The 13,955-nt window shown below is 35.2% G+C and overlaps 1 protein-coding gene across 1 annotated transcript in view; it reads left to right on the forward strand.

The window, feature by feature from the left end:
• Positions 1–13,955, forward strand: part of CACNA1D (calcium voltage-gated channel subunit alpha1 D) — a gene marked incomplete at its 5' end in the record, with an annotated part of 190,000 nt that overhangs the window by 146,868 nt on the left and 29,177 nt on the right. The window contains 8 exons of the mRNA XM_082768090.1: positions 2,931–3,059; positions 3,818–3,883; positions 5,120–5,211; positions 6,980–7,139; positions 8,178–8,305; positions 8,427–8,523; positions 9,706–9,808; positions 10,849–10,950. Of these exons, the coding sequence (XP_082624216.1) occupies positions 2,931–3,059; positions 3,818–3,883; positions 5,120–5,211; positions 6,980–7,139; positions 8,178–8,305; positions 8,427–8,523; positions 9,706–9,808; positions 10,849–10,950 (877 nt within the window). The remainder of the gene's footprint in view (positions 1–2,930; positions 3,060–3,817; positions 3,884–5,119; positions 5,212–6,979; positions 7,140–8,177; positions 8,306–8,426; positions 8,524–9,705; positions 9,809–10,848; positions 10,951–13,955) is intronic.

Below are 13,955 nucleotides of genomic sequence, written 5' to 3' on the forward strand. Positions count from 1 at the left end.
CCTTTTATGAGTTTTTTAATAACAAAATCCAGTGATCTTAATGCATATGCTTTCTTCATTATTTTTTTCTTTTGGGATGAAATTAAAAATCTGTAGGACTAAAGTATGCTTATCCTGATATTATATATTCCATTATACATTGTTATCCTAATACCATTTGTAGATTATTGGGGCCCAATCCTTTTCCTACTGGGGAAAGATCTCAAATGCAAAATCCAGCATTTTATTTCATTCTTCTAGTGCCAGCTTGTGAAGATGTTGTAATTTAATATGTTCTCTTTCTGTCAAATACTTAATTTAATTTTTGATAACACAAAATATTGAATACTAATTAATTTGATTAATGATTAGGACTATCTGTCTCAGCATGCCAGTTATCAGAAATTAATGTGAAATTTCAGGGCTCGTCTGCAGAAGTTGTAATGAAACCTGTTTCCTTTAAAAGTTTCAGATAAAGAGGAATTATTTCTGTACCGAAAAATCAGTAACAATGTGGGTCTGTGTGTACTAGTCCAGGTTTATTGCTGATGTAGTTAGACAGCCTTGTAAGATCGTTTAAGCATTGTGTGGTATTTTGGCATTTATGATGTGGTATTTTGGCATCTGTGCTGTTTGTGATTATGGATTTCTCATTAATCAATATTTTGGTGGTTTTATTTCAAATTATTGAAATACGCAGGGCATTTCTAATGCAGCAACTCTCTTTTATTGACAGCATTTTATTTATATGTATTTTATACAAGTGCTTACAAAGCTTAGACATGATAGCTGATTTTACAAACTTACTGAAGTCTGTTAACTAAAGTCTAATGATGAGATCTGGGTCTTTGTTAACATTAATGCCTTGCTTTATTAATAAACCCTAAAACAGTTTTAGAACTGTTTCAGAAAATACTGAAATCCTAGCAGGGCAGTAATGCATATATAGAGATTGCATATAGTTCAACAAATGGTTATTTTTATCTCGTTTTTTAGCCACTTTTGATTTCTTCATTATATATGTTTTGAAAAAAAGTAACAAATAAAACAATTAGTCTTTTAATAAATACTGCTAATGATCTGGATTCAGGAAAGTGCTACCTTTTATATTGTTGTTGTTATCATTATTTTACCATAGTATGTTTGTATGATATACTGTTAGTATTTTCAAAAGACTCATCTGCTCTCTGTTCCCTTCTTTCCTTCTGGGTCTTATCCTAGGTAACAGCAAGGCTTGAGATCTTACTCTGTTTCAAAGAAAAGTGCGGCACTGAAAGTGTGCCCGATGTATCCTCAGTGTGTTGGAAGCAGCACTGGGGAGGCATCACGGTTACTGCATGTGACCCTAATTGTTGAGAAGTGCCACTTGAAAAAGGTGTACATTTTAGACAAGAGAGTAAGAGCCATCACTTGGATCTAACCTCCCAAATTCCATTTTTGGTAGTGCTATAAAGTTTTTAAAGACTTTTCCATTCAGTTTTGAAAAAGCTGCAGTGAATCTGTCCATGCACAAGCAAGCATAGACATGTGGTCCTGTAAGCTTTGATAGCTGATTTGCCTGTCTGGCCATTTAGTATATTGGGACAATTTCTCCAAAGATGGACAGAGACATTTTAAAAAGAGAAGTGAGTTTCTTCTTCACAGGAGTGAAGAAGAGTTTAGCTCTGAACAAGACGTTGGTATGCCTCTCTCCCCTACCTGTAGCTCATGCGGGTTGTACAGATCTGTTCAAAGAGGTCAATTAAATCCTGAAGCCCTTTCTCCATGCCCAATCCTGCTATATCAGCTCAAACGTACAGGTACTTTATGGGTGATGAGAGACTCCAAATTTTGCCTTCTCATTTGCACCCCCATGGGAGAGTTAGCTTTTGTGTTACTGTGCTAAAAATGTTTGTCTGCCACTTCAGCTGAGTGAAAAATCTGTCCTTCTTAAGCCTGCCTGTCCTGATGCTCATCAATGAACAAATTAACTCATGTGTATTACTTTGCTTTAAATGAACTCCTGATGTGATATACAACAACAATTTGTTGAATATGGTTAGGTTCCAGTGATGGAGTAATCAACTTTGAAGAGAAGCACATTGGAAAAAGGACCTTGAAAAGCCAGTTTGACCCCAAAGCTTTGTTCTTGAGTTTTACTTAAGGCTTATTGCCACAGTTTCATACAACCATGGAAATTTGTGTCTAATTTTGACTGGCTTACCATGGGAGTAGGCATTTTATTTTGTATTTAGTTTACATTTATTCTCTTAAACATGCTCTATACTAGCAGATTTAATATCAGCCACCAACAGTGTTTTAGTGTGTCAGCCAATGTGTAATGCTAAGGGAAGGTTTTAATAAGTACTTAATGTTCTGTTCCAGGAGTACATTGAGTTGAAAGATTTTCATTTATGTTTAGAAGTGAAAAATGTCCTTCCTTCTGTTTATGGTGAAGCTGATTTTTTGATCTTTTACTTGATTTTAATATTTAATGTTCTTAATTTCTTAAAGCCAAAGCCAACTGAAACAGTCACAACTGATGAGTCTGGGGTAAGATTAGTAAACTGACCCCGGTGGTTTTACCTCTACTTGAGTTTATTCTTTTTACCATGTCTCTATTTTCCACCAATTTTTTATGTATTTTTCATAACTGTCCTACTACAAAGGTGTATGCAGTGGTTTGCATTTGTTGTCAATGTACTATTGAAGTCTACTACAAACAAACCCAACATGATCCTTATTAACAAACCAGAAAACTGGGAAATGCATGTGATGTGTGAAGCATTTCTACAGGTCCTGTGTTTTTAGCATGTAATTTTTCCTTTCATATCATTCTTATCAAGGTGAAAAGGTCCTCAAGATACATTTTCAAATCTTACCTCTTCCACCTTTGCATTTGATGTTGTTTATCTGGAAGTGTTGCATGTTTGAGTTTGTATTTGGTTTGACTTCTCCATGATACTCTTCAGAACTCCGAAGACAGCGCTAGAATCTCCATCACTTTTTTCCGTCTTTTCCGGGTGATGAGGTTGGTGAAGCTGCTTAGCAGAGGAGAAGGGATCAGAACTTTATTGTGGACATTTATTAAGTCATTTCAGGTTAGCAAAATTTATTTAAAGTTGCTTAATTATTACAACTATTTACATACCAATTTTTGTGATATAATGCATTGTAGAGTGCAAATAACATTTCTTTTGAAATTCATGCTAGCAGTAATTACATTTCTAAATTCATTTGCATGTTAAAGCTAAAAGAAACTTTGCCAGTTAATTCAGTGAGACCAAGGGTCATTCTTTGTCATATGATGTTAACTGTTACAATGAGATTTTTACAATACTTCATAAGAAATTATTTGGTATGTCTAAAAAGGATTTTTTGTGAAAATAATTTAAAAAAATTACAGGTTTGACACACACAGGTCTTTTACTTCTATGTATTTTTATTATATGATTACAAAAGAGAAATTCAATCTTTTGTTTGTATAAAACTGATTTCATAAGTGTAGCAAATAGATATTTCAATCCTGTCTCCTGAAAATTCTGAAGAATGTGAAGTTAATGTAGTATAGTGGGAAGTACATTTGTGTTGTCAGAAGTAGTAATGAAAATAAAATCTGAAACTGGTAAAGATGGCTCTTCCCCCTGGATTACTGGCAGAAGTAATTTAAAATATAACGAAGTTCATGTTCATTATATGTGGCAGAATATTAAGAATGACAGGTAATAACATTTTATGCACTTGCATAAGAAGAAAACAGCTGGGAAGACCTATGGCATACAGAGAAATTATTTTGTAAATGTAAATTGAAATTATGGTGTGAAATTATTAAAAGACAATGCACCTGTCCCTTTCCTAGGCTCTGCCTTATGTTGCCCTTCTGATAGCCATGCTGTTCTTCATCTATGCTGTCATTGGAATGCAGGTAATTATAGGGTTTTGTTTGTTTGCTTGTTTGTTTGTTTGTTTCCTTAGTATTAAACAAAAGCTCAGTGTTGGCTTCTTTGAGACCGGTTGACCAAAGTGCTTATTGAAATGTTCCTTTGATAGTGGTGCTATGTATGAGGCAGAGCTTTCAGAGTAATGTAGAAACCTTTTATTGGCTATGATTTTGGCAATCAGAAACTCCAAAAAGATAAACAAGAACTGGGTGTGAGCTTCTAGTATCTTCATTTGCTGAGGGGAGCCATTCCTCTTTTGTATACTGTGAGGCTTATTCTTCCTGTGCATGAATGTATGAAAGAATGCATGGCTTCTTTACTTTATTCCCAGATTTGTTCTGGGAATATGGCATTAAAATCCTGGCTTTTTTTTTTTTTTCTCCTGTCTTCCATGAGAGAAATGAACAAGGAAATTATTTTCCTTGTTTAGAACAAGGAAAATAATCTAGCTGAGGATTAGAAAAAGGTTTTCTTTTGATCTCAGAGTTGTAAGGTTCCCAAACCAACTCAAAGGGAAGCCCTAATTAAACATGATGAGATGAGGAAACGTGATATGGAGTGTAGATTTGCTTCCTGAGTCTTAATCTTCTTTTTTAATCTGAAGAGAGCTTATATCCTTACAGTCCAGCAGCTTGTATACAGAGCGCAGTGACCTTAATCTCTCAAAATGAAATAACAGCCCTTACTGTGTCAGTGTATTAATGTGAGGAAAAAGAATGGTCTTGCAACCAAGGAATTGCAGTTTAATTTTGGAGAAATGAACTAATTTCCGTCTCTGGCTGGGACAAAATGCTCAGGCTGGGACTCTATGCTTTGGCTTCAATTTTTGCATCTAATGTGCCTGTTTAGATTCAAGGTTTTCAGAACAGCAATTATTTCTTACTACAGGTATGCACAATATCTGTTGCAGTGGGGTTTTAATCTTACTCGAGGACTCTAGGTGCCAGTCTAAAGCAAATATTTTGTCACCTACAATACAAGAAAAGGTATTAGTGTTATAATGACTTAATGATGCCAAATTAAAATGAACAATTATCTTGTAGTTGCGATATATTTACTGCATTTATATTGTCAGGAAAAATCTCATGACTTACTCAAAAGAGTTAGTACATTTGTGAAAGTACTTTTAATATATACTGAAGCTAGTTTAGACTACAATGGCTATAGTTTCTCCCAGTACAGGTCGCTAGGATGAAAGTCAAAATCCTGTTTTTCTTTAGGTATTTGGAAAAGTGGCCATGAGGGACAACAATCAAATAAACAGAAACAACAATTTTCAGACTTTCCCCCAAGCCGTGCTGCTCCTCTTCAGGTGAGTAAACATGAACTCTTACTTAATGCAACCCATTTCAGTGGTCTGTAAGAAATGTCTGTAACCCTTCTTCTGTGGATTTGTTCAAAATGTGTCTGCAAGTAAGAAGCAATTTCCTATAACAAGCATGTACTCTCTACTATGTATGCTGAGTGTCCACTGGCACACCAGGGCTCTAATCAGGTGCTGCAGGCCCGAAGTCATTACATCTATTACGGAACAGTGTATTTGTGGAGGAACTGTCTTCAGGTGGAGCCTAAATAGTCAGCACTGATGGCTCTCTGCAGGTGTTGGGGAAGGTGAAAAAGACTTTGCCCTTATTTTATTCTGTGGAAGCACAGGCAAGCTAGCATGATGGTATGAAAAAAAATAAAATAAAATAATAAAAAAGGAAAGGTTGTTGCAAAGGTGAAAACAATGAACTGTTCTTTATATTTTCCAAAGAGATGTCAAGAAGTAGTGGGGTGTAGCTCGCAGAAGGGAGATATGAATAGGAAAAACCTACTGATAATAAAAATAGCTAAACCTTGGTGTAAATGATCCTGGGGGATTATGGAATTTTCATCAGTAGAGAGCTTGAGAAAACGGTAAACCTTTGCCAGGAGTGCTGTGGTTTCATCTAGGCCTTCTGCATTGCTTGTTACTTGACTCTCAACCAAAATGTATCCTCAGATGTGACAATTCTTCCACATTCACCATGGATCTAAGCCAAAACTGAATTTGTTTATGAGATATGCAGAACATCTGCATATGCAAAACACATTATAGATCAATAATTTATAGACAGCCTTATTTCATTTCAAAAGTACACTTTATTCTCTGTTAAAAACAATTTACTTAAAAATCTGAGCAAAAAATACAGTTCTCAGATGACCCCTTCTTTCAGTTCATTGCTCTCAAATTGCTTTGGATGTTTATCTCAGATTTCATTATTTAATTTAGAAAAGCTTGGAATAAAACTTTTGGAATGTTGGGAGGGAAATAAAAATAGTAAACTAACCCCAAATCATTTTCCAGTTCTGCCTTGTGGAAAAATTCTTATCATATTGCATAAGATGATTGACTATCCCCAGATAATAAGCTGAAGGTTATATAAGCTGAGGGAGAGAGTGTGTTACTGAAAAAATGAACTTAGAATCACATAGGTTTAACATCTGTAGTCAGCTACAGTGCTCTGTATCTGTAGTCCCAATGAGAGCTAAGTCACTTTATGCATGTGAAGACTTGCCTTTGCAACTAGGTCATAGGTAAGTGGTTGTTTTTAAGTATTTGAAATCTCAGGTGTGTATACAAGCATTACCCAACTATGAAAAAAAAGAAAAAAGAAAAAAGAAAAAAGAAAAAAAAAGGCAACAGCAGAAATAAGAGAGAAACATTTTCTCAGCCATGGAGAGAAAAAAGCAACTCAACTTTTACTTTTAACTTTTATTACATTTTTTTTTATACGATAACTCCCCTTCCATACACTACAACCCCACTGCAATAGGTATTTAACTTGTAAATGACAGTTTGGAGTTCAAATTTTTACATGTGAGCCTTTCTGGTGTGCTATTGTACCTTATAAAATTGCCTGCAGTGTCAGATCTAAACTTTTCATTTCTGAAACATGCTCTGTAATTTCTAATTAATTTCTGCTTTGAGGAGTTTGAGGCCTGTCTTCACATTTGTGCATGTACAGCTCCAAACATTTTATCAGAATGTAACAAATTAATACATTCTACTTCATTTTGATCAAATAATACTTAATTCTCTTTGTGACCTTATGAAGGTGTGCAACTGGAGAAGCCTGGCAGGAAATCATGCTGGCATGTTTGCCTGGAAAACGCTGTGATCCAGAATCTGATTATAATCCAGGGGAAGAATACACATGTGGAAGCAATTTTGCCATCATTTATTTTATCAGTTTTTACATGCTTTGTGCGTTTTTGGTGAGTTCGGCTTGTGCTTATTAGCAGAAATAAGTTTTAACATTTTAAATTTATTTTCAACTAAAAGAGTAGTAGGGTCAGAGAAGAATTTAGAATCCTATCGCTAAAATATTTTTGCAAGGTTGTATTTTTCATACACACTCCTAAATCCTGTATCTTATACTGAAGGCTAATAAATTCACAAGATGTTCTTCAGACTACAGGCCTCCCTGTGTACAGGAAATGGTTCCTTGGACATTTGAAAGCTGTTAACCTTCCTTTCATCAGCTACTATTTAATGCATTTTTCAATAATGTCATTAAATATTCATTAATAATGAATCTGCAGTTCATTTGACTTACGAGTATTATATAAACTTATCAGAATTTGGATATGTGTCTCTATAAAGTGTGCTCAGACTGTGGTGCGCAAGATGCAAACTATAAACTTTCTTCCTAATGATGGCATAATGAATTATTTGCTCTAAAACAATCTGCAAAAATCCCTTTTTTCCTCATTGCAGGTGTCTTGGCTAAGCTGCTTGATTTGTTCTGTTCTCAGTACTGTTCTCCTTGCAAAAGGAGATTGGTCAAACAGAATCCTGGACCACTGTAAACATACCCCTTCTCTTGTGTCATCTTTTATGTTGATGAAACATAGGCAGAAGTCTCAATGTCATATCAGTGAAACCTGTAAATATAAAAAGTGTTTCCTGAAATCTATACAGTGTCAAACGTGTTGGATCCATTCTTTGATCTGGCAAGTCAAGGAAGAGAAGCAAAAACATTCAAAAGCCTATGTCAAAGACTGAGTATTATACAACAGAACCACACTCATTTGATTGCTTGATAGTTCCAGTTAAGCAGTTAAATGGTCAGCAAGTATTTTTTTGTGATATTCAATAGTATTTGCCAAAAATCATTATTTATTGACTTATTTGAATTCTAAAGCTCCTACCTTATAAAGTTATTTATTGGAAATATTTGTATTTCCAAAAAATTCAATTAGATCTGTGTTCTTAATTTATTTTTTATTTTATTTTATTTTATTTTATTTTAGATAATAAACTTATTTGTGGCTGTCATTATGGATAACTTTGATTATTTGACACGTGACTGGTCCATCCTGGGTCCACATCATTTGGATGAGTTCAAAAGGATATGGTCAGAATACGACCCTGAGGCAAAGTAAGTTAAAGCATTTCTCTGGTAAGATTCATCTGATAAAAACAGTAAAAGCAGAGCATAGTACATTCTTTGAGAATGCATGCATATTTGGTATTTGGTAATTGATATGTGTTGCTTCTAGGGGAAGAATAAAGCATCTTGATGTGGTTACGTTACTGAGACGCATTCAGCCACCACTTGGTTTTGGCAAATTATGCCCTCACCGAGTGGCCTGCAAGGTAGGTTTTACCCTATTTCCTTTGTAGGCTTCTTTAACAGGTATTCATTCATTCATTCAATTCTGCCAGATGTGTATTCTGTATGCACAGTACACCTGTCTATTCACAAGGTGTCCTCCACTTGGGTTTTCCCAGTTTTATGCAGGTTTAACTTAAAGCAGCAAAAGCAGTGTCATTTCCTTCAGTGTACCCATCTAAGTAGCTTTTGTCAACATAAAATTCTTTACAAAGCATGAAAATAAAAGGAGTTGGTCTGTAAATCTATCATTCTATTATTGTGGCATATATGAGATACCTCAGACCAGCATTGCTGGTGACCCAGTGATATTTCTGGTTTCTCTTTAGTCCCAGGGAGAAGAGGACGGTAGTTTACTTTAGTTCACAATTAAGTTTTGATACAGTACTTTTACAGTTGCGTTCATGAAATGTTTGCTGCATGTGAAACATAGATCTGAGTTTGAAGGGTGTAGACTGTGAGAAATGAATATGAATAAGAAATGAATAACAATGTCCAAACAGTGTCCAGAAGTGAGAAGACTGAAAATCAGCAGATATTTCAAGTAGAACTTGTTAAGCACAGTGTGTAATCTGGATGAGGATAAATGACATTGTAATATAAAAGTTGAAAAGCAACGCAAAGGAGATTAACAATTATTAATTTATTTAAGGAATTCTAATGAAGAGGCTAATCCAAAGAAGAAAATCACTTTCGCACTAATTTTATGTAGATAGTGTAAAAGATGCACAGCATTATTTAAGAGTCACCTGAGAAATGAATCAGTTTATGTAAGCCAGACCTGGTGCTGTGGTTCTTCATGGAGCATGAGGCTGGAGCACTCCATGGGAAGCCTGGAACATGAGTGCAACTGGAGTGCATGCTTTTGAATAACTGCATATATCCCTGATACTGCTTCAATGTCTGCAGATTAGCTCAATAAAAATTACCTATGAAAACTGTTGGGCAGTCTTATCATTTGTAGAAGCATACATATGATTAATATCAGAAATAAGCAGTATTGGGTGTTTATTATAGACAGGTTGGATAGAAGGCTCAATGTTTTTTGAAAAGTTACAGAATTTTTACTCCTCTCAGTGTATATTATTCTTTGATTATGTCAGCTTTTCAGAAATGAATGTTACAGGGGTTTGATTTTTTGAACAGTTTTCTTTTCTCCTTCACAGAGGTTAGTAGCCATGAATATGCCACTGAACAGTGATGGAACCGTCATGTTCAATGCTACTTTGTTTGCTTTGGTTAGGACTGCTCTAAAGATAAAAACAGAAGGTAAGGGTTTTACCTGCCAAGTCTTGTCAGAAAGTACAATGAAGAAAAATTCATTTTGTGGGAAATGAATAAGGCTTCCTAAGTCTCAGTGGATTTTATTGGACTTTGGATCATGGATTGCTAGGAATCACTATTGCTAGGAATGACTCGTGAGAAAATGAAAGAAGGAGGTAGTGAGATCAAAGCCCAAGTAATATCAGAAAATATTACATGTTTTCATCTGCTCAGATAGAAACATTCAGCAGTGATGTAACAGGACTTCTAGCGCAAGGAATGAATGAGTTCCCCTCTCTGGATGACCAAGATGTTCCTTCCTCACTGCTCTTTAAGTCAGTGCATAGATCCCACATTAGTGCAACTGCAGCTTCTGCACACTTGAAAGTGACATCACTGGTTTGATGGAGACCAGTTCTGACTGTGTAGAATGAATTTCTGTCATTTACATCACAAAGGGAAAAGGTTTTAAAATTATGGTATGTTTTGAGGAATTTTGCTTTTTGTTTTTATATTTTTTTTTCATTATTTTACTGTCTTTTACTTTTTCCTGTTCCAATTTCTTCTGCTGTTCTCTGGGTTAGGGTAGCACTTCATGGGAAAACTGCTCAGTAGTTGGATGCCTGAAATTGCATGCCTGCACAATTGAGTAAATCCTATGATTAGAAAAAAAAAAAAAAAAAAAAAAAAAAAGAGGTCAGCTTTGGATCAGGAAGGAAGTGGCTTGTAAAGAACAATTTGTCATGTTCTGCACAATTTAGGCAGAAGGTATTAAGCAGTGACAGAGCAGAACCAAGATCTGTAAATTACTGTTGACTTCTGAAGTACTCCAGGGACTGCTTTGAAAGCCCCTAGGAGTTCTCTCTTACACTCTTCTCTTGGATTACTGCAGTATTATTGTCTGATACTTCACATACCTTAGCCTGCTGCTAACAGTCTTTATCACAGTCTTTATATGTAAACAGCTAATTAATATCCAAGGATCATTCATTGCAGCTATTTGAAACATAGTGGTCATCTTTTGTTTTTCTATTTCATTGCCACAGGTAACCTAGAGCAAGCAAATGAAGAACTTAGGGCAGTTATAAAGAAAATATGGAAGAAAACAAGCATGAAATTACTTGACCAAGTTGTCCCTCCAGCTGGCGGTTAGTGTGATAGATTTTGCAATATGCTATTCTCTGTGCATTTTGGTCTTTGTGGATTGCTAGGAACCAAAGAAATAAAATTACTAAAATTTGAAATTATAATGTCATTAAAGTACAACAAACAATAATAGCAAAATAAATGCAGAGACCATTATATCCTGTTACACTAGATAATAAATATATGACTGATTAACACAAACTCCTTAGATTAAAAAGAATGAGAGGAAGATGCATTTAATGCTTATTTTCTTGCTGGGAAACAAAACAAAACAAACCTTATTAGAGATAAATTCAGTCTTAATTTCAAGTCATTCAGCAAAATAAACTAAAGTTAGTTTGATTTCAGTGCATTCAGCAAAATAACTTTTTTTTTTTTTTTTTACTAATTAAGCTTGTCAATGTACACTACATTTTAGCTTATATCCTCATATATGTTGAATACTTCTGGGAGAAAACTAAAAATTTTTAAATGCAAGATTAAATATATATATATATGTATTTTGCTAAATTGGTAAAGCAAAAGGCTAAATTATCTTAGACTAGTATAAACCAGAGCAGTTCATAGTCAACAGGTAATGGAACTGGTTTGGATTTATGCCAGTATGACTGAGGTATGAATATGGCCCTTGTAAATAAATATCTAGATTGTTATCATACTGATACGTTTGCAAGAACTTCAAGGCACGAATATTACTTACTCTTATGTGCTATAAAATGGCATCAAATATTTGTTATATCTCTTTTTTAAATATATATATGTTGAAATATATATATTTAGCCTTTTTCAATATATACGTTTTTCTTAATATGCTGTAGTGTAGGTTTAGGTGACATTTTACTTGCTTTTTCAAGTTTTAAAGGTGCAGGATCTGTTGCACTGTGTTATCCACACCCAGGCTGTATATATCCAGACAATATACAGATCCATTGTAATCATCTGGTCTTTTTTGTAGTTTATTGTACTTTTATAGTGTTACAGCAGCTTTCAAGACTGATCAGACTCAGGTTTGGAAGCAGACTCAAGATCCCAGGCCCGATGGTGGTGGAGGCTGATCCCTTTCTGAAGGTGATACTCTCAGTCTCTAGGGGAGAAAGAGCATGCTGGCTGCACTGCTGTTCAGCATGACCCAAGAAGCAGCATTAGCTTTGTCGCTGGAGGGAGCCACTTGCTATTGGTGTGGTGGCTGCCAGCTACTTCTGGGGATTGATACAAAAATCTAGCAAATTTGACTATCCAAAGGGGAACTGATACTGCACATTTAAAACAAGTTTTTTTTGGTGTTCTACTCTGTTGTTTTTAGCCTTACACCTAAGTGCTTGCATGGCATAGATTAATTGCTTTGTTATTGTTGTAACTATGTGCTTGAGCTTTTTCTGCAGCCTCTGTTCCTTTCAACTATGAGTCTTTCCGAATATTCTGAAGCAATTCTGTTTCAGGGTGGTGGCATGGAATTAGTGTTGCCTCTTGCCAACTTTATTCCCCTACATTTTTTATTGAAATAGAGATGCATGCTTCAGAATAGTGAGCTGTGCCTGCCTAAACCAATCTGACAAAGAATCTTTAAGGATTACATTCCTAGAACTAATCTTACATAGTGACTCACCGTTAACTTCAGCTTCATTTCATTGCTGAATGTAAGCTGCATATTTACTTTCAGCTATACTAAAATTCATTGCTAATATTTATTCCGCAAATATAGCTCTTCACTGTAGTTAGAAGGATGAAAATCTGGATCATTGCTTGAATGATAAAAGACGCTATGTCTTCAGTGGTCCAATATAAACTAGAACATATTGTGAAGTCCTTAAGATTTAAGAAGTCCTTAAAATTTTCAATTTACTTTTTCTCTGCAGACAGTTAGCTAAATACTGGTTAAATAATTCATTACTATACTTGAATTAAACTGTTAATAGATAGCAACAGATTTTCAGTATAGAAAACTGAAACTGTTTTGCAAAAGCATAGAATGAAAGTCAAATGCCTGAATGTATGAACGCATTAATATTCTTAGGAGACTACATAGTAAGAGAAAGGCATACAACCCACTAAAGATTCAACTGCTTTCTATTCTCTAAACTCCCCGGTCTCTACCTGCAAACCCATTTAATCCTGCCTAATACTTTTTTGCCCTCTTCCAAAAACTTCCTGCTGAAATGATTCGTTTTGCTGTCCCTATTTGTAACTATAGATCTGTCCATACTGTGGTCAGTTATGCTTAGCTGCCTCCCTACCTGTCCATATCTGGCTTTATGTGTGTTACTCAAAAAACAAAGTCAAGGATGGCTCCCCTTGGCCAAGCTTCAGTTTTTGTGTGCACCTGTCTGCAATACAACTGACTGTGCCTGTGAATTACATGTGCATCTTGTTTGTAAAAACAGACTTTGACATGCACGATTCAGGAAACTGGTAATGCATCCATCTAATATACTAATAAAAAATTGGTTTATGTCGACAGTGATCAATAGGGCCCTCTATTTGTGCATACTGAGACTTTGGAGTTACTGTCGTCTCAGGTACAGTCAGTAGTCATAGCCTGTCTTGAGACACACTTTAACTGCAACCCATAGTAGTCTATGTTATATCAAGTCTGTCACTTCTATGTGCTTGTTCTTTCTAGGAGCCATTTGCTATATCACTTCCTTAAAAGTTCTGTTGAAATACTTGAAACAAAATAATATAGAAGATAGAGAAAGTATTACTGGGGGAGATTGACCAAGAATACATTGCAGAAATTAATGGATACAGCTAAACTAGGGAAGGCAAGTTTAGGTTATCTACTTTATAAGAGAACTCTTCTGAATAGAAGACTTGTTTCCTGAGGAGTTACTGAGAGAGATTGCAGATGAACTTCAAAGTGAACGTTCACAAAAAGATTAGAAATTAGATTTGGGGAGTCAATTAAAAACCTTTTTACTGATGAGACTGAATCAGTACACTGATGAGCTTTTCTTGTGAGCTACGGAGTCCCTGCTATTTCCTAGTAGGAACTGGGGGGACCCCATCC

This window comes from Aythya marila (genome assembly GCF_965140915.1).
Source record: "Aythya marila genome assembly, chromosome: 10".
Lineage (NCBI taxonomy): Eukaryota > Metazoa > Chordata > Aves > Anseriformes > Anatidae > Aythya > Aythya marila.